The 19,806-nt window shown below is 46.0% G+C and overlaps 1 protein-coding gene across 1 annotated transcript in view; it reads right to left on the reverse strand.

Moving 5' to 3' along the window:
• The window catches only part of plxna2 (plexin A2), a 157,883-nt gene that overhangs the window by 132,618 nt on the left and 5,459 nt on the right, over window positions 1–19,806 (reverse strand). Inside the window, exon 2 of the mRNA XM_047584622.1 lies at window positions 1,627–2,954. Within this exon, the coding sequence (XP_047440578.1) occupies window positions 1,627–2,820 (1,194 nt within the window). The 5' untranslated portion in view covers window positions 2,821–2,954. The remainder of the gene's footprint in view (window positions 1–1,626; window positions 2,955–19,806) is intronic.

A 19,806-nucleotide genomic window follows, 5' to 3' on the forward strand; every position in this document is an offset into this window, starting at 1 on the left:
CTGGGGTTGGTCTAACACTGAGTCACCTCATATTATGACAGTTCCCAGACCGAATGCCACACACACAGACACTCAAGAGCATATTTATGTAAGACAAGATGTGAAACATATGTGTACTTGAAAGCACGCACATCGCTTGAGTTTGGGACTTAACATCAGGTAGACAATGTTAACAGGGTTGACATATCTGAGAGCTAATTTGTACAGGTTTTATTCGAATAGGCTGCTCATTGAGCTTGAGGACATGGTCTTAAGGACTGTATTTTAAATTTCCTTATTGCTACGGATAAACATACAAAGTAATCTTGGTGTGTAAAGTAAAAGGAAAGCAGACAGTTATTGGCAGCACATGCCTCAAGAATGGAGTGCAGCTTCGCAGGTAACAGCTGGCAACCTTCAATGCACACTGACAGGATTGTGAATTCTTCTGGGAAACTGGAAAACGTTCTAATTTGAGTCTTCAGAGTTAAAAAGGCTCCTAACCACCAACCTGTCATGACTATATATATCACCGCTTCTCCTTCTTTCGCCTGCTCCGCGTCTTGCAGCGTCTTATGCCGCCTTCTCAGTGGAGCTAATAAAAGCCAACAGCTAGCTCCAGATAATGTCTCCCTCCTCCTGACAATCACCTCTGACACTGTGCTAATGGGGAATTTACTGATTTTAATAAGAGTGGTCAATGGAGTTCCCTGGGGGGATTAGCAACAAAAGAAGCTGATCAGTGGGTCTCATCATAGTGAAGGGTAGGGCTACGATTAAACCTCACGCTAACGTACAGTGCTCATAAGCCTTTCCTACATACATGCAGACATACAGCACGTATGCACACAGTCACTTCCTACTTAGCTAGTTATTAATTTTTAATATTCTTAAATTCCTATTCGTAATTACAGAATGAAAGCACAGAGGACTATAGCCTCCAGGGAATAAGGGACAATCAAGAACTTAATTCTACTTGACAACATGGAACCGATACGTGGCCACATATTATAGGATAATTAGGGATTTCTGAAGGAACAGATCGGCGTGTGATCTATCAGAAGCTGAGAAACTTCAACACCATGCCCGGACACACTTTTTTAAATTCCAAAGGGGAGAGTGCTTATGTCTGTTGTGCTTGAGGAGAATGTTATCACTCTGATGGCTTTCAAGAAAAATGTCTCCCACTGAAATATACTTGAAAGAGGATGTTCTGCGATATCAAAGAAACACAACAATTTGACATAATTGCATGTAGTGTAGAGTCATTTGATAGCAGAGATAGACAGTCAAAGGCCTTTCTAGATGATTGCTGTAGTTTTTTGCCACTACAGCAAACACTCTCAAAACTCACTGTGGTTTCTAGGTTCAATGGGAAGCTTTGGTTATTCCCATTGTGTTTCTTATCATAATTTAGGGAAGGAAACTAGATGTGAACGTTGGTGGGCCTGAGTGTGGAGAAGTTTGACCTTTTGTTCTCTTATCTCTTCGTTGGTTATGAGCTAGCTTGTGTGTGTGTGTGTGTAAAACAAAGGTGTTTTGATGTTATCTGACTGTTAACTAGGGGGAAAGAGAATGGGCAGCACATGCATATATATATATATATATATACAGTATGAATGTAAGCATTTTCCAAGCATAACTCACCGCTTTGGTGCACTGCACATCCTTCCCAAGGAGCCAGTTGAGTTCCAGGTTTCCCTCTCCCTGATAGCAGGACTGCAGACGCTCCTTAATTCGTGCATTGATGTCTCGAATGGTGAAGACGCAGAGAGCTGAGTCATCTGGAGGGCGATGGAATTGCTTCTGGCCCTTGGAGAAGATGGTGAAGAGCACATCGTCCTGGGTGCTGATGTTGAGTGAGGCAGCAAGAACACGGCCTGGCTTGCCGAGGTAGGCAGCCTGCAGTAACCGGTACTCAACGCCGTGTTTCACGCAGCCAATAGGAAGAGAGACATAAGAGTGAAACTTGCGGTCATCTTTGCACAGGCGAACGATGCGGGAAGTGTAGAAGAGATCACTGCCAGATCCACTTGATGACATGCTGTTCTCTGGCGTCTCAGGCTGAACAGTCAGGAAATAAACAAAGCTGCCGCTGGCGAAGCCGTACACGTAGTAGATGTCAAAGTGGGAGACCAGAGCCAGTGTGTCTGATGGTATTTTGATGAGAGATGACACAAAATCAGTGTGCAATTCATAGTCAAGCATAGCAGAAGATTCTGGGTCACGGGGCAACTTTCGACTGGAGATGGTAGGAAAGTAGTCCTGTTTGCCATCTACTGCTGTGCCAATAAACAATGTTCCATCCTGGCCCTGTGAAGGCACAATGACCCCATACATGGTCCCAGTCTGGTTGACACTGGAGAGGTAGTGCTCTTTCTTGTGGGAAGGTTCCACCAAGATAAAGAGGTCATCCAATCTGAGGAGTTTACAGACACCCTGGTAGAGGCTGCCACAGGCCAGCAACCGATTTTGGGAATAATCAATGAGGAGAAGCTTGTTGACATTGTTGGTGGAGACAAGGGGCTCAGAACAGGGCTGAACGATCAGAGGGGGGTAGCAGGCCTTATTGTCATCCTCTGGGCCTGTATCATGGGAAACGAGGAGGGTCAGGTTGCCTGAAAGCTTGTACACACGGTTGACCGCTCCAATATACAATGCGCCCGTGGTTTTGTGAACCGTCAGGTGGTTGAATACCCAGTCCCGACGTTCAGGGTGGAAACTAGTGAAAGTCTGCCCACTGCCTGGAATCACTAAGAGGCAGAGGCCAAGTAGAGTAGCTATTGTTCCTAATGTAGCGTTAGGTGATAAAGTTCTGCGTATAGTCTGCCGGCCCTCCATGTCTAAGGGGCCTGCAAGGAAACTGCAGAGGGAGCTGAGAGAATGGATGAGTGGATGAAGGGAGGAGACCTTCGCCTTTTTGTTGTTGAAGGCTAACTTGCAGGTCGAAATTTCACAAGGCTCTTCACATGTTTCTAGAAAAGAGAACAAGAAACAAACATAAAATAAGTTAGGCATCACAGCATGGCTTACATATATCACATGGAGTAAACAGGTTTGACCAAAAGGAAAGGGCTGCTGCTAACTGAAATGGCATAAAAGGTTTGATTTCAATGAGGCGATGAGCTGTGGAGAAGGGGAGTGGAGATTTAAGGACACAATGAGCGGAAACCATTATGGTGCACATTCCAAAGTAGTTGCTGGACAGGGCAAGACAATGCAGGAAAAAGAGGCAGGTTACAGCAGAACGGAAATTAGCCTGACCTGACTCATATTAACGCTGCTGCTGTCGCACACTGAGCAAGCGGTTTCTAAGAACAAAAATGCCAACGCACATTGCTCACAAAAAACCTTGGACACTTGGCAATGACTCACCGCATCAGAAATGCTGGTCTTCAAACTTGAATCACAGTTTTATATCTAATGTGTATCTACATTACATTAGCATATTATCACAACTTAAAACCAGGCTTCTATCTTCAAAACATTTTAATTTAAATAATAATATTAGCGATGATACCGTAACCACACAGTATTAAAACCATCCCACACATTTTTTTACACTGACCACAGCCCATCAGCTGAGACCCACATCAATTGTTCCTTCTCCACACCTACAGCAAAAACACATATCTGGCAAAGCCTGCAATTTATGCAGCCGGGATGAGACTAGGCTGTGAGATTGCTCTCCGTGTGGCATAGACCAAAAGATGGAGCTCTGTGCAGTCTGTCCCCAGGAGTTAATTATCTTGTCCACTGGAAAAGAAGGACTGGATCTTATTACTGGAACAAACTGAGAACAAATTGGAAGCTTTTTCCACACACCCCTCCCCCTTGCTCCCTGCTCTTCATGAAGCCCATTTTACAGAATCTATTAATTATTCTTTTCTAAACACTGTTTTGTTTTTTAACCTTTTGTACTATTCATCTCCTTCTAATGTGATCAGATCACAGGGGGGATTAATCACTGGCGGCGCAACAATCATCTCTAAATGAATCAGCCACCGTATTAGATCCGTACATAACTCCCTCATAAAACCACCAGGCAGCGGCAGCAGTATCTACAGTATGTGTGCGCCTCATTCTCTCAGTATTATCAGTGTACTCTATCAGAACCAAGCAGTGTGAGGGGCTAACAAGTGGAGAGAATGGCGGTGCATCCCAAAATCAAGTATGATTAGGCGTAGCAATCCAACAAGGGTAATTACTGTGGAGCTGGAGGAGGTAAGCTGGGGAGCGACGTGGGGACGCCAGGGGCTTGAACGTGTCAGAAACGGCCCTACATCGTTTGTCACGCTCCAGATTTGCATTTCCAGCAGCGAGGGCAAAGAGAATCAAGGGTGAGAGATGTGGCTGGAATAATCAGCGACAGCGCCTTGAATTAACAAGCGCGAGCAATTCAAAACAGGAAAGGATGTCGAGATGGTGAACACCCAGGACACTGCCGCGTCCATGATCAAGGCAGGTTTGATTTGCAAAGCTGATTTGGGATTCCCCATGAACCGTGTTAGCCCTTTCAAAGCCCTCACTCCAAATCCGGTAATAGCCATCTTGAGGTCCCTCCCCCTGTGATCAACGGGCGTGCTACACAGCTCTGTCTTAAATATAGACCCTGAGGAAGTGTATTGATCCATGTGTCCATAAACACAGGTCCTAAAGCCCTGTCAAGCTGTTCTTGGCGTGCGTATAGGCAGAGGTGTGGGAGGTGCTCTGTCCCAGAAGCACTTTATTAGCATGGTCATAAAAGTGCCATTGCCTCTAAAGAAGCAGTGAGGACCGGACCCCCACCTTCACTTTCAGCTGCCTCCACGCTGCTTTTCTCCTTTGTTTGAGTTTGTACATGCTGGATGTGCAAAGTGGATCCCTTCGGTGGTATAATCAGCCGCCTGCTGAGCTAGCTTTTTGCTCAAGCCCCACAGCCTTTTGCCCTTTAGAGCTTTTGCTACTCCCCCACCTCTTAATCGTATATGTCCATACAACGTTTACTCCAATCCATCTTTCTTTCTTTCCTTTTTATGTCTCCTTCCCCAGTCGTTGGGGGAAATGTATGCATCACTCCCTCATGTTGTGGCAACAGCTGCAGAGGCACAGAATGAGAGTGACTGAATGGTGTAAATAAAAGGCTCCGCAAAGGTTATCCATTCATATTGGTTACGGTAACATGGGGAATGAAGTCTTTGCTTAAGCTGATTGCATGACCACCTCTTTGTTGCACTTGACATAGACGGCTCAGTACTAGCTGGGTGAGGAGCAGGCTTAAAAAGAATAAGAGCAACACCCTCTTGTGCTCTTTAGTTCAAAGTTCTTTTGTTTACAAGGAGTCAGAATTACAGAAAGGGGAATTAACATATAAATGCAATGAGGAATGATTCACACTTCAACATAGTTACCTATTGACCTAGAAAAAGAAGAGAGTGCGATGGCAGTGAATAGACCTATAGGTGAGGTAGAACAATAACAGTCTTATCAGCTATTAATTGCGAAAATGAGTCAGGAGGTTTAAGCACGTCGCTCGTGCCAGATGCAAATTATTCAGTCAATGGTCTGTGACTTTAACAATAACTGACTCTTGGCAGAATTAGTAGCATTTTAACAAAGGATGAACAGTCGTCTTTCATTGACCACACCCAGCGCAACAAGTCCTGGTTCTGGAATCAGTTAGCTGACGCATCTCAACAGTGGACGTAGCACCGGGGCAGAAGGATGAATCAGCTTAATGACAAACCGTCAGCTGCTTCAGGGTTTAGCCTCTCACATGAATATCAAATATCATGGTCCATGTCGGTAAATTTCCATTCAAACGCACATCTGACAGTCTCTTTGTCAGACGCGGAAGAGAGAAGAAGAGGAATAGAAGGAGAGCATCAAGTCATGAGAGTCAGAAAAGAACTCGCATTCCAGCGCGCAGGAAAGCTGTGATCATGGTTTGGAGAAAAGACAGTTATTGCAAAACTTCCTATTCATAATGAATAGTCAGGCACACAAAACACTTCGCTGGCACACTCAGCCAGGCTGCTTCTGAATGCTTGTTAAACAAACTGGTCCCACTGGCTGCCTGTTGTCTGTCACTGTGTCTGGTTGTGGGTCCCTTGCTGAAATGCTGGTGATTTCCCTGGCTGCTGGGCCCGGTGCAGTGACAATACCAACCGTGGTCAATGGAGCCGCATTGTGGTGAATTAAAAAGATGCCGAGGACCAGCAGGAGGGATAGGCAAGGGATGAATAAACGAGGGAAAGAAAAAAAAAATGATAAGCTATGCAAACCATCGCTGGGTTGTGGACACAGCAGCCCGAGGGCAGTCCAGCAGCCAGCCAACTGACACAAGAGAGGACGGGCTTTAGGAAGTGGCCTCTGGAGCAGAGGCAGCTCTAAACCTCTATCACTCTAGAATAGGCAGCAGGTCTTCTGCCTTTGTGCATTTTATTTATTTATTTATTTTCTTTTTTACAGCATACTAAGCTTCTTAACAATGCTGCCAAATTTGCTTGATCTCCTAAATTCATATTTACAGCAATTGTATTGCAGAAGATAAAGAACATAAACCAAATCCGTTTACGGCGCTAAATCCATTGTTGCTGGATAAAACAGGAAATGGGAGATTGTAATTTCATGCTTTGGATTAATGTGTTATTCACTGATGATTAATGTAAAGTGTGAAATCTTAAGCAAAAGTGATACACTACAAATCAAAGAGGTAATTTGGAGCTAAAATCAACAAACTAACTAGTTAAGAAGTGAAATGTCTCAAAATGTTTAACATTTTGCTTTTTGTGAGCGGTAAGCATTTCATATGATGTGGCCATTTGCACAGTAAAAACAGAAAGTTTAATCTGCCCTAATGGGAAATCTACTTCTATAGGAAACTCTAAAAAGGCATTAGCAGCAGAGGTTAGTCCATTAGTCTTCTCTCTTTGCTGCTATCAAAAGCAGATAATAAGAGGACTCACTGGCATTGTGTGTTGTTGAGCTGAAGTTACACTTTCCCATTCTTTTGTCTCAATAGGAAATGGATTTCTCTGCTCCGGTGCCAGTACTATCTGTCAGCTTCCAGAAAACTGTTCTGCATCCATCCATCTTTCCAGTCACCGCAAGAAAATGACACAATAGGGAGGCAGAGGGATAACAGCCTCGGAAAGCGCAAGCCCTCCAGTAACTGCTGTCATTTCATCCTGTCAGGTTTAATGTGCTGTGCGTTAGAGGTAGTTGATTATGTCTAATATTTCCTTCTGCAACGATTCAAAATTCCATCAGACTGATGGACCCCAATAATCAAAGAGGAGGAAACTGCTGTGACATTAGTGTCACAAAGGCTCAGTTATAACTAGCACAGATGCTGATCATTAAAATCCTCCACTGTGCACATTTTTAACTTAACCCTTTTTTTTTTGCTGTTCTCTTTTGACATGACATGCGTGAGGCTCTAAGCCACAGCTTAAAGAGCAGCAGTTTAGTGGTGCATTGTAAATTAATGCACACTTGTCCACAATTAAGCATGCGCTTTAAGGGCACTCCAGCAGAGCATTTTGCATTCAGTGTAATAGCGCTATCTTTGTTACTGACCCATATCGGGGCACTTGCTCATGCCCATCTGAGTCTAGAGGCCTGCAGCGAGGCCTTCAATTGCCTTTCACTGAATTGCATCCATTGAAAGCAGCCACAGTGCTTCATTCTGCCTCAGCCTCTTTTGAGTTATTATCACAGTGAAAGCATATAAAAGACTGTTAAAAGAACCATATGCACATTTGGAGATGCTGCGCTAAAAAGCATGTCATCATGACACAGGAACAATGGCGTCTAAGCTTATCCCTGAATGCAAACAAGAGCATGTGTGTCTACTCCCACCCATAAACCCTGTCGCTGCTCAGCCTTCCCCCCTGCTTCACACACTTCAAACTCCATTTGGTATTACACCTAAAACCTATGACATACACTGAGAAAGATTACAGTGATTATTACTCTAATCATTTTTGTTTCCCCTCCCACAGCTGCCACATACAGGCGTGCACGCTTACACTCCTTTACAAGCTTATCCACGCACCCACAATCAAAGGCACGTACACATATAGACAGGGGCACACAGGCACACGTTCAGCATAGACATAGCGTACATAAATTATTTGCCCTTTCTCCACAATCCCCGCTTCCGCTGACACCACTAACAATCTCTATGTACTTTTCCTATTAAATTGGAGGTTGAATCCTCAGGCGCGATCTTCTCAGACTGCCCCAGCACTTGTAGTACAGTGTGCGGCGTACACCCCATCATTGCTGTCTGTCATCCTGTGAGAGCAGATTTCTATTAGGAGGCATTTCCATAAATCTAAATTGTAAAGGGCCTCAGCCAGAGAAGAGGGAATCCTCAGCGGGCAAAGAATGCAAACAGAGCGGGATGTCACTGGAGACCACGGGATCAGATATCTCACCTAAGCTCAACTGCGGAGTGGAACTGAATCAGTCTTTTTGACTGACACCGTACACATTTTATTAAATCGCGGGGTCTTAACCATTCATGAAGCATGTTGCCGATGCTGCACTATCCCGTCACTTTGAAAGTCAATGTGGTGCTATAATGAAAGCTGCAACGTTAAAGTAAAGCACCTGCGGTGGGTTTTGGTGGTTTGTGAATCTGAAAATGAATCATGTCCCCATGAATTATTTAATATACACAATAGAACAGCTGTGGCATCTGGGCATAAGGAGGGGTGAGTAAGGAACGAAACCAATTTGACTGATCTACCAAATGAAAACATGCATTTCATGCAGTTTGGTAACGCTGTTTTAACTCCCATTTCCCATATTTGTGGCTACGGCTTTCTGGCCAAATCGTACGGCACAGTTAAGAGTTGCTGAAGCAGACAAATGGACTTGGCAAAATGAAGAACTTGGCTGGCGCATCAGGTAGCAGGTGCAAGGAACAGCCAGAGGGTCACTGGTCTGAATGAGCAGGCAATTGTGCGTCTTGCGCGGAGCAGAGTGTAATGAAAGAAACGAATGGCTCAGTTCACCTGGCGCGGTTCCGTTCACATTACATAAGTCATTAATGTGCTGTAGCACTGAACACAACGAGAGAGGACTAGCTGCGGAGAGGGCAGCCGAGCCGAGAAGATAGAGATGACGTTAACCCAAACAAGGTCAGGCCGCAGCGCGATCTGTGTTTCCCTGAGTGCATTAAAGCACCGGCATTATCAAAGCATGTGTCTATGTGCACTGGTTTGTGTTGATGTATTTGCTTTCTTTATCAACAGGCTCTGCCCGCGGAGGTGTTATCTGCCTGCAGTCCGCCGAACAAAGCCCGGACTCTGACCTTTGGTGTGCAGCCACCTAATCAGAAGGAGGCTCCGACAGACAGAACCTTCCGTCCAATGATCACGCCAAACCCACACTTAAGCGCCACCAAACTGCCCCACAAGTGAGCTGAAATGTGTGAGATTAGGCACTGGTTCCATGGAGGGTGCGTGAAGCACCTGCGGGCAGACTGACGGAGATCACGTTTACAGATCGCAAGAGTTTCAGAAGTCACATACAGCATATCCCATCATTTGTCTCACGAAGATCACAGTGAGGGAACATGGCGCAGTGGTCAAGAGGACAACGGTTGGGAAAATGGGAAAGCGAGCGATGAAATACAGTGAGACAGGCACTAGATAAGGGGACGAAGACAGTGAGTGACGGCCTAGAGTAACCAAACAAAAAACTGCTACCGGTCTGAGTGCAATAGAGGGATAGACAGATAGATGAGAGGAAAATGAAGAGAGCAGAGTGTTGAAGGATGGAAGGAAGGAAGGAAGGAAGGAAGGAAGGAAGGAAGGAAGGAAGGAAGGAAGGATGGAAAGAAGGAAGGATGTAAGAATGTAAGGAAGAAAGAAAGGAAGGAAGGAAGGAAGGAAGGAGCCATGCAATCATTACTCCAGCTGGGTAACAAGCCGTTACAGCCACAGCAGCAGCCACAACTCCAGAAGCTGGCTATGTAAGTCCACTATTATCTGGAGCAAATTTGCACAGCCTGGCTGGCACACTCGAGTGAGAGGGGAGCCAGTGAAAGAGCAGGAGGAGTGAAGACAGCAGGGACACGTCGAGAGAAGGAGGTGAACAGAAATCTAGACGGTGCTATTCTTTTGGTCTAAATGCACGCTACATCTACTCATTAGACAATGAGACCTGTTATTTCACACGGCAGACGCAGGCCAAAATCCAAAATGGTTATATAAGAATTTCTGGGGCGAGGAAAAAATGACGGGCATCCTGTCAGTCAAAGTAATCCCTTCAATTTCTCCTGCTACTGTTTCATCTAAGGACTGTATGATACAGCCTGCAGCTCTGTAATCACACGCTGGCTGAAAGGATGAGGCTACTCTGGGCTGGCTAACAACCAGGCACTGGAAACTCAGCAGGAAACACGCGCTTCCACTGAACTCCTGTATCACAGACATGGTAAAAAATCCCCATGAGTTTTCCTGCGGCTTATAGAGAACAAGCTGCACAGGTAAGGAAGAACATGGGGTTATTTTTGAGGATGGCGACAAACAACACGCGAGGACTGGGGCCGTAATCTAACTGAGAACAGTGAAAACGATACCGGTGACGTAATAGAAACATGTAACTGTGAAGACTTGTCGGGGCAGCTGTAGCTCTATCCGTGCTAAAATCAATTATCTGTCAATGCAATTAAAATGACAGCAGGGCATGTGTGACCTCCATTTCTCTTGAATCCTGGAAGGGTTCAAGAGACAGCGCGCTCCTCACACATATACATCCACAAGGCGCCAAGGTCATTTTCCATGAACCGTTTTCTTCTGTTTTGCTCCAACGATAAAGCATGAGTCAGTCAGTTGTTCGTCTCAGCTGTCATGGGACTGACAGATGATGCCCACAGCTGAAGCTTGTGCGTGCATGTTTGCACAGGTCGCTGCTGCTGCTCTGCACACGGCTGGTTTAATTCCTTACACTCATCCAGGGCTGCAGACAGTTTCCTTTCGGGATGCTTTGGCCCAGGTTGCTGTTCTCTCACGGTCCCACTCTCCTTATCTCGCACGCTGGGACTCACTCCAATGGAAGAACTTGTGAGGAGTTGAACCGCCTAACCTCAGCGCTGAGCGGCCGCCCTCTCTCTCCTTCCTCCTTCGGAACGAAGGCAAAAAACATATACGCCTTGTCCCCGCGCCACCTGTTCTGCTGTCTTTCCACCAAACTCAATTAAAGATCAAACCGGGCTAAACATCAGAGCCTGACCAAAGCCAACCGGCCTCTGTGAAAGGAGCGGCACAGATAAGGGCTTGTGTGAAAACAAAAATGAAGAAAGCGCTAACTGTTGGGGAAGTTTATGTCTGCAGCAAAGCTCACAACTTGTGACTTGGACACTGAAAGATTTTTAAAGCATTTCACTCATCATTTTTTAGATCATGTTATCATTACTGAGGTAGAGCAACAGAGAATTTTAGTTAATGTTGTGATTGTATCATTATGTAAACCTCTACAGAAGGAAGGAAACCTTTGCTCATTGTGTTCAAGGCCTGCTCTGACCCCACACATTATGGTGCCTCTTCCAAATACACACCGGCGTCCGAGGACCAGTACAGCTAATTTCCAGGATCCCTATGCTGGGGCACATATAACAGATGCATTCTCAGACAGGCGCAAAGGGTTCAATCTCTCTCTCTCTCTCTCTCGTGCTCTCAGCCTGCTTATCTTTCTCTCAAGCTCAGCCCGGTAGAGACTCCTCTAATTTCATCAGAGGTGATAAAACACCACAAAATCAAGTCTGTGGCTGGTTACTTAGCCCAGTCTCCCTTTGGATGAGAGGCAATAACAGCATGTGGTGAGGAAATTGGGTGCTTACTCACACAGAAAGATACATGGGCGGCAAGCAGAATGTACTGGTTACCGTGAAGACACTGAGAGCAACAGACCACAGAGCAATGGTGCTCATGTCTCCATGTGTATACAGCAGACTTTATGGTTAGTTTAAAGGGCACTGAGGTTATAAATGGGACTCGTGTGTGCCACAGTTGCCACAGCAAAATTGAAAGCAGCCTGCAAAGTAAATTCTACCAAATAATCCCGACTTCTTGTAAACAAATCGAGGAATTCTGTTACTCTGCTCCCGAGGGCAGACATGAAGAATGTTATGAAATGGCCACACATTCCCTGAAAGACCAATTCAAGACCAATAGAGCGAGAAAAGGCGAAATTGTGCTTGGTGGCTTCCGAAAGCTTTCTGGAAAAAAAAAAAAAAAAAAATCTAGAAGCAATCTAAGTCCAGCACACAGGAAAAACAAAGTTTGCAAAACTGCTGCCACAGACCACAGCTCAGAGAAAAGCTTACGCTACATTTGTATGCGAGTCCAAGAAGGACTTGCAATGAATATGAATAATAAAACAGTAGCGAGCGCTGCAGTAAGCATTAACTCAGTCTTGCGCATGCTGGGGGTATAAAAATCCACCTGATTGTTCCCTTGAGTGAGGCAACTGCTGCCAGGTGATGCCAGGACAGGATTGAAAGGGATGGGATGGAGCTCAGAGAGCTAGCTGGCTGGCTGGCTGAGTGAGTGACTTGCTGGATCAGTGTTGAAACGCACACACATGCCTTCCGGCCAGTGCCATGTGAACCCCGTACAGGATGCAACGCTGGCTGCGATACGCTGGAAAATCAGCACTGGCTGGTTTCCTGTGAGCCACTGTCCTGAGAGAGAGGAGCAGGCGTATCACCACAGTAAGCACTTTCTAGGCACACACAAAATTGTTTTAAGATTTCACCAGATACATCCTGTGTTTATTTAATCAAACAACCATACCCCACTGAAAAAATTATTATACGAGACGCAAGTGCAAAGCGAATTCGATAGGGACGCTTCAGATGGCCTGTGGTTTATCTTTGTTAAATAAAAAAAAAAATAAAACAACAGAAAGGACGTTTTTGAAACTCAGCGAAAATGTACAGAGCGGTGACGTATAGCATGTGCCCTGGAGCGCAGGTATGTGAGGCTCATTTATTACACATGTGGCACAAGTGTTCCTCACCTGCGCATGCTAAGATGGGTGAGCAGTGGGAAAAGGGACGTGGAGGGAAGGGACGTCACGGTGACCTACAAGGTCCGTGATGGAAATAGTGTGTCGGCGGAGTAAGCGCAACTCGCGGTATTATTCACTTTCGCTGCGAAGGTTGAGTATTGTTCTCCATTGTGTGCGAGAGACAGATGAGCATTATCATCTGCTGCTTGTGATGAAGCATGGACAACAGCAAAGGATCAGGAGGGAAGAGGTCCGACACTCATTACGGTCAAAGCCGGGAAGGAAAAGAGAAATGTCTCCACGGACTTTCTCCCACCTCCATCCTCCTCCCTTCCTTTCCTTCCGCCATTACACCTGCAGAGGCTCTGCCCTTTCTTGACGAACCGAGGAAAATCTAGCAGCCCCGAAATGAAATAGAGGTCACCGTGGCAACTCCTGCAAAGCGCACGTGTGAGTTGCCTACACTGTGCAAGATCGCTGGCTGCCAGAGTTGCTCCGAGTATGTCAGAGCTGTATGAAGAGCTACAGCCGGTCCGCCACATCAGTGAACCTGGGAATAAGTCCTTCACACTCATTTTCACAGGCCAGAGATTCCTGAGTCTGTCCCCTGTCCCTCCGCTGTAGATATGACATGGACACAGACAGGCCATCCATATTCCTCACACAGACGCTGGAGAGCACGTTTTACATGTGGCCGCTGAGGCTCGTGCAAGTGCCTGTCAGTGTCCTTCTTGTACTACAGCTTGATGTAGTCACCCATCCAAGAGGCTTGGATCTCTGGAAAGAATATCATTGATGTAACAACAGAAAAAAAAAGACATTCAGAGCAGGGGTTTTCTAAATCCAGCTCCAGAGTGACATGGGCTGTATTTCTTAATAATAAGGTTTTCCGGCATGCAATAAGTTGCTCAAGAGAAATACTTGAATAAAGAGCTGAAGTAAACAGCTCTCTAGTAGACCCCCCTCCTCCCCCCGCCTGTCTTCCACTGGTCAACAAATCACATTTCTAAACACAGTCTCCCTCTCTGTCTCCTTCTCAGACTGGATGCAGCAGTTACTTTTTGGGCATTAAGTTTGATCGAAGCCTAATCTGTCCTGGTAAGACGCTTAAAATTGCCATCTGTTTCTTTGTCATGGAAGTAAGACAGGCTGGAACCAGATCCCGCAGCTCAAGACAGGGAGACGGAGACAAAAAGGCAGTCAAAAGAAAAAAAGAAAAAAAAAGACAGAACACGAACGGACAGAGCAATAATAACTGAATATAAATCAAAGGAAAGAGCATTCCCATGCTTGGTCAGTATGAGCAATGCCAAAACCAGTCAATCTGAACTCCTCCGTGGCAGCTTCTACCTAACATTAACTTCTTCCTTCGACCGCACACATAGATGAAGCTGACACACAGGCGCTGCGGCTTGACTGCTTTAAAAGCGATCATACTGGTCTACGGGTTTAGTGGAGCAGTGAAATGAGGTTTCGGCAAGTGAGCCAGCCCCCCCCCTTCTTCATCCAGCTGAGAGATGTAACTGAAGATTTTCAATGATTAGAGTTCTATAGCATAATTTGATGCAACGGATGCCAGCGTTAGAGTCAGCATAAACACAGCAGTGGGCAGTCTGAGCGTTTCCCTCTATCACCAAATTCTGTCGTTTCTTAGCTGGGGGAGACGGAGAAGGCAAAACACGGGGTAGGGTACTTGGCAGTCAGCCTTTCAGTCAAACAAAACAGCCCCGCTGCTCCCTATAAACTGCATCAGCAGCAGGGAAAAACATATAATCATACTCCAGCGAAAAACTGCAATAACAGGAAAGAGAAAAACGATAAAAATCGACTGTTTGCTACCCTCGAGAAAATGTAACCAAGGGGGGAAAAAAGCCCCATTCAGCATTTCATCAGTAACATAAATAGGAGCAGCTGGGGCAGACTAACATGCTGAAGTGGGCTAATTAGGACACTTGGTGGTTGGTTCACTGCTGTTTCAGTCTGGCTAGGACCGACTAGGAGTGAATGAGAGAGATTTCCCATTAGCCTGGAGTATTGCACTTCCACACACACCTTCATCATCTGCGAGCCTATACTACATCCCCCCCGTGAGGCCTCCGCAGCACAGCCAGTTACTCAGCTGTTCCCAAACCTGTTTTTTTTCCCCTCAACTAACCTGGCGCGAATGGCGTTACTTAGTTATACGTCCGTCTGGCACGCAGCGCCCTTCACTCCTACGAAAACAGTTTTGCCTTCCTGTTCCGTCCCTCCCTTCCAGCAGCTTCCTCTCCTCTTCCTGTCTGACTCAGTATCACAAGTCAAAATCCCACACCTCCCTGTTTCTTCCTTTGTTTTGCGCCAGAGGCTGGGAATATTTCAGCGCGCGGGTACTGAGACCCCTGACCTTGAATCGGACGTGGTCACGGTGTTGCCCAATGAGAACAACGTGCCAGTTTGTTCTTTACAGCCGTTTGCTGTTGGGATTATTGTGATTTAACTCAGAAAAAGTGTCTCTTGCCAACTGATGAATGGTGAATTATAAATGACAGTATCCTCCTGCAGAGAAAGAGTGCGAATGACACCTCTCAGGGTTGCTCAGTGTTTCAGTCCAATGAATCCCACAACTAAGCCACTAATGCATTTAAATAGCGCAGCAATTCTGTAGCTAATTCCCCTCCATTCTCTTTTATTAAAAAACCCTTTGCCAAATGTGACGAGCAGCCCAGATATCATATGATTTGGAGCGCCGTCGCAGTTTTGAAAGAAAGGCACTGAAATGGGGTGACAGCGAGACCTGCATTTAAATCAGCCCGGCTATCCTTCTGTCTACAGTTTGACTTTGTTTTCTTTGCTTTCCCTATTCTGATTGGCTGCGTCACGTAGCAGTATGCAAAGACAGGTGGGGCTGTTTACCTTGACACAGAGCTACTGTACATGCCGAGCGCCTCAGGGACTCAGACAAGCAGACACACTACATTTCAGCTTTTCAGACCTTAAGCCATTGAAGCTGCGGAAGCTTTGTACAACACAACCCACAAACACTGTAGCCTTGGCAAAATAAACAAATGCAACGTGTCCTTTATCAGGCTTGTCAATGCCTGCACACAAGCAGTGCATGAGCAATTTACTTCGTGGTAAGGAGCGAGGGTGCATTAGAATGGTGCTTAAGTGTACTTTGGATCTATTCAACAGTGAATGTTGCCCAGCAGCCCTTCCCTGTTCCAAATTTCTTTTTTTGGATGCAAAGCAGAAGGTAGGCCTCGGTCCCAAAACACAGGTGAATACAAAAGTGTGCTCCTATTTCCCAGCATCTAAGCCATATGCCAGTCCCCTCTGGCATGCCTCCACCCTGCTCACTGTTTGTCTCTCTTCCGCCTCCCAAACAGACAGGAAGGAAAGAAGAGAGGAGGCAGGAGAAAAGGTGGAGCGGAAAAGATGAGAAGGAGAAGATACCGAGAGCTGTTAATCACCCGCTTCGGAAAAAACCAAGAACGTCATCGGCTGCTGTCCTTGAAAGGAAACGACCGAAGATGACGCCGTTGGTCAGACCCTCCTCGTTTGTGAACGGAAATGCAAAAGCCAATTGTTTATATCCGACAGTATGTTCACGAAACCTAATGCCTGTGACATTGTGCATGCTTTGGAATAAAATGCAAATTCACCTCACCTATTCACCCCTGTCAGGTCGAACATGCTTCCTGAGAAATGCAGGGGAGGGCTCGCGGCAGCAAAGGCAATGAGGCTTGCACAAAGTGCTTAACGGTAAACATTGTACCTACAAGCTCTGAGATACCGTCTGCAATGAGGGAAAAACGCTCTTAATTCCCAGCTATGCTCTCTGTGGGATGAATAAAGAAATACGGGTGTGTCTGGTGTGACACTGACAAGTCAAATACCCTTTGAATGCACCGTCTGTGTGAATATTGGTTAACAGTATTAGCTCCCATACTGTAAATCCCTAACTGTTGCAGATTAAGACAAGAAAGGATGCTCGCTCACTGCTTTCAAGTACAAACCTGCCCGGTCCCCTGCTTCTCTCACTCTCTCAACTCACTCCGCTCCCTTTCTCTACCTCCTCTTCCTCCCTGAGGTAGAAGAGCGTTTCAGAGCAGTCATATTTAATCAGCATCTTCACAGAGAAAACAGGAAATTCAAGTCATCTGCTGCAAATAGGCTTGACACTCTGAATAATTGTCTTAGATACCCTGACTCATTCGCCTTAAACGCCGCAGAAAAGACAATGCTTCTGACTCACATTGCAGCTGATGTGTGAAAATGTTGTGCATTTTGATTATGTTTTGTTTTTGTTTTGTTTTTTGCATGACATTACACCACACTGTGTAGTTTGCTCAAAGTTAATCATTCTCTTTGCCGGCTACGTGAAGACGCCGCTGTCATGTTTCACATTTCATTGGTTGTGACAGGGGAAGAATAATGTGTCTGTCTGGACAAACTCCCGCTGCTCCACTGAGTACATGCAGTGTTTCCCTTTGATAGCAAAGAGCACTAGGAAGTAAGAGTGGTGAAACATCAACATCCAACTTCCCGTGCGATAGATTCACTGATAACGTAAATACTGTACCGCGTGATTCACAATGGCTATTTTATTAAGTCATTTGATAAGACAGGCCCACAGAAAAGCGACGAGGAGAAAACAGGATTTATTTTTCCACAGTAGCCCACACATTCCACAAAGCCCAACGCTTATTGTACAAAGCTATAATCTTAAAGGTCGAGCTGAGGTTAAAAAGAACAACAAACGCAGCTACATTCATAAAGTGTTATTAACCGTTTTGCCTCCAGCGAGCCGGGGAAATAACTACACGTCCTGACAGACTTTGTGTGGGCTCAGTGACGAGCTGCCTCATTTTTAAGTACCTTTCATCCCTTTTCTCCCGCTGGCTTCGGTGTGTGGATCAGAGTCATGTGTTCATGCATAAACATTAACGTTATCCCAGAGGAGAATTCATTTCCCCTGGCCTGGACACTATAAATCACCTTGGGCCAAAGTAAAGAGTCTGGAGTTGGAGGACTGGCGGCGGCAGCTTCAGTCCAAGCTTTTTTCACAATACGTCCAAGATACTTCTTTGTACTACCTTCCCAGTTTGATCAAAACAATATGGACCCTTTGTGTCGTGTGTGCAGTACTGCAAGAAGGCTCGTTCTGGAAAAACTGTTTGTCTTAAAGCCTCTATCGACATCGCAGGGAAATAAGACGCCACAGTGGGCCACATTCTGTGTTTTGAAGTTGGGGAGTTTCAAGGTCTTTCATCATCAATTTAGCACAATTTACTTTGGTCTACAACAGTGGAAAAAGTTAATCAGGAGGAAGTGTGCGCGCGCTAGAGAAGGAACAAGATAGCACAGGAAGGGGGAGGACTTCTCCAGACAACCGTGCTTTCTGTTTGCTGTCTGACTGGATTCGAAAGTCTCGCCTCCCCCCACCCACCCACCCACCCAGTCACCCATCTTCTTTTCTTCTTTCCCCCTCTCTGCTGAGGCATGAGGATGAGTTAGAGCCGCCGCCTCATGCTAAGAGAAGCTATCCACCCAGATAAGGCCATGGCTGACTGCAAAATAGTAGCAATGAAGGGAACACGAGTGCAGGTAACTACATGTCACTGAGCCTTGGAGGCCAATTGCAAAAATATTGGGTTGTCGAGCATGAAAGCTCATTGGATAAAAATCTGGCACGATAAGCACAGGGAGAATTAAGTTAATGTAAATACTCAAGTTTACACTTCCTGATGCAGTAATGCTGACATGAGTCAATCTTGTAAGGAAATTACACAAACCTTTGACATAGCCCAAAGAGGTAATGGGCATAATAGGCCCCTTTGAGATGAAAGTGGTTCTGGTTGTAATGGGGCTGCACTTTTTATAGTCCAGGGACAAAGCTGCCCGGGGTTCCCCTATGGCACATGAACAGACCAAACAAGCAACGCCTGCACCCCTTTTCCCGGAGTAACCATGGCGACAGTGGCAGGCAGGGGCATCCTCATCACCAGGGGGCAGTGTGGGCAGCGCTGCATGGCGTTGCCCCTGCCTGCCTACCCCGGTGTCTCAAAGTCCACACACACAAACAGGCACCCGGCACTCTGGCAAACGACACATGTGCCACGCAGTCAGACAAAATAAATTAAACGGCCGCAAACACACGCAGCCAAGCACAAATTACACACAAACACACACACACACACACTGTCATCTGCTCCTGACAGCTGCCCTTGGCGTCTAACACAAGCCCCCTCCCACTCTGCCTCCCGCTCCCTCTCCCTTTTGTTGCTCACTTATTGTTGAGTTTTCACCAAACAAAAACGCACATCCTCCCATGACACCAGCTAATTGATTATTGATGGTGCCAGCCTAAATTGACTTATATTCAAATTGATGCGAAAAGAGAAAATGGTAGAGACAATGCCTTCAGCGGCTTTTCACAATGAAGTCAAGGTATTTGTATGTAAAGCTCGAGGTCTCTTTTTTTGTCTCTCTTTTTTGTTGTTGTTTGATAAGCTCCTCAGGCAGCGCAGAGCAACGTTGGGAGCAGTTTGAGGACTGAGGCGGCTGAGGGGGAAGGAACGCAGGTAGTGATCTGGAAACGAGGTACCAGCTGACAAGTGTTTTGAGACAGAAAATTCATAAGAGCCCTTGTGGCTTGCTGGGGCGACAGTCTGACTTCCAGCCGGTGTGAAGATCAGTGACAAACAAATGGGCAGACTTGTTATTCTACAGCTCCCTGTGCCGGGATTCCTGCCCCTTATCGCTGGCATCGCGTAATTTTGTTACACGTGGTAAATGCAGGACGGCTTGTGACAGCGGAGATCAGATAAAGAGTGAGAG

Source organism: Mugil cephalus, chromosome 1 (assembly GCF_022458985.1).
Source record: "Mugil cephalus isolate CIBA_MC_2020 chromosome 1, CIBA_Mcephalus_1.1, whole genome shotgun sequence".
NCBI lineage: Eukaryota > Metazoa > Chordata > Actinopteri > Mugiliformes > Mugilidae > Mugil > Mugil cephalus.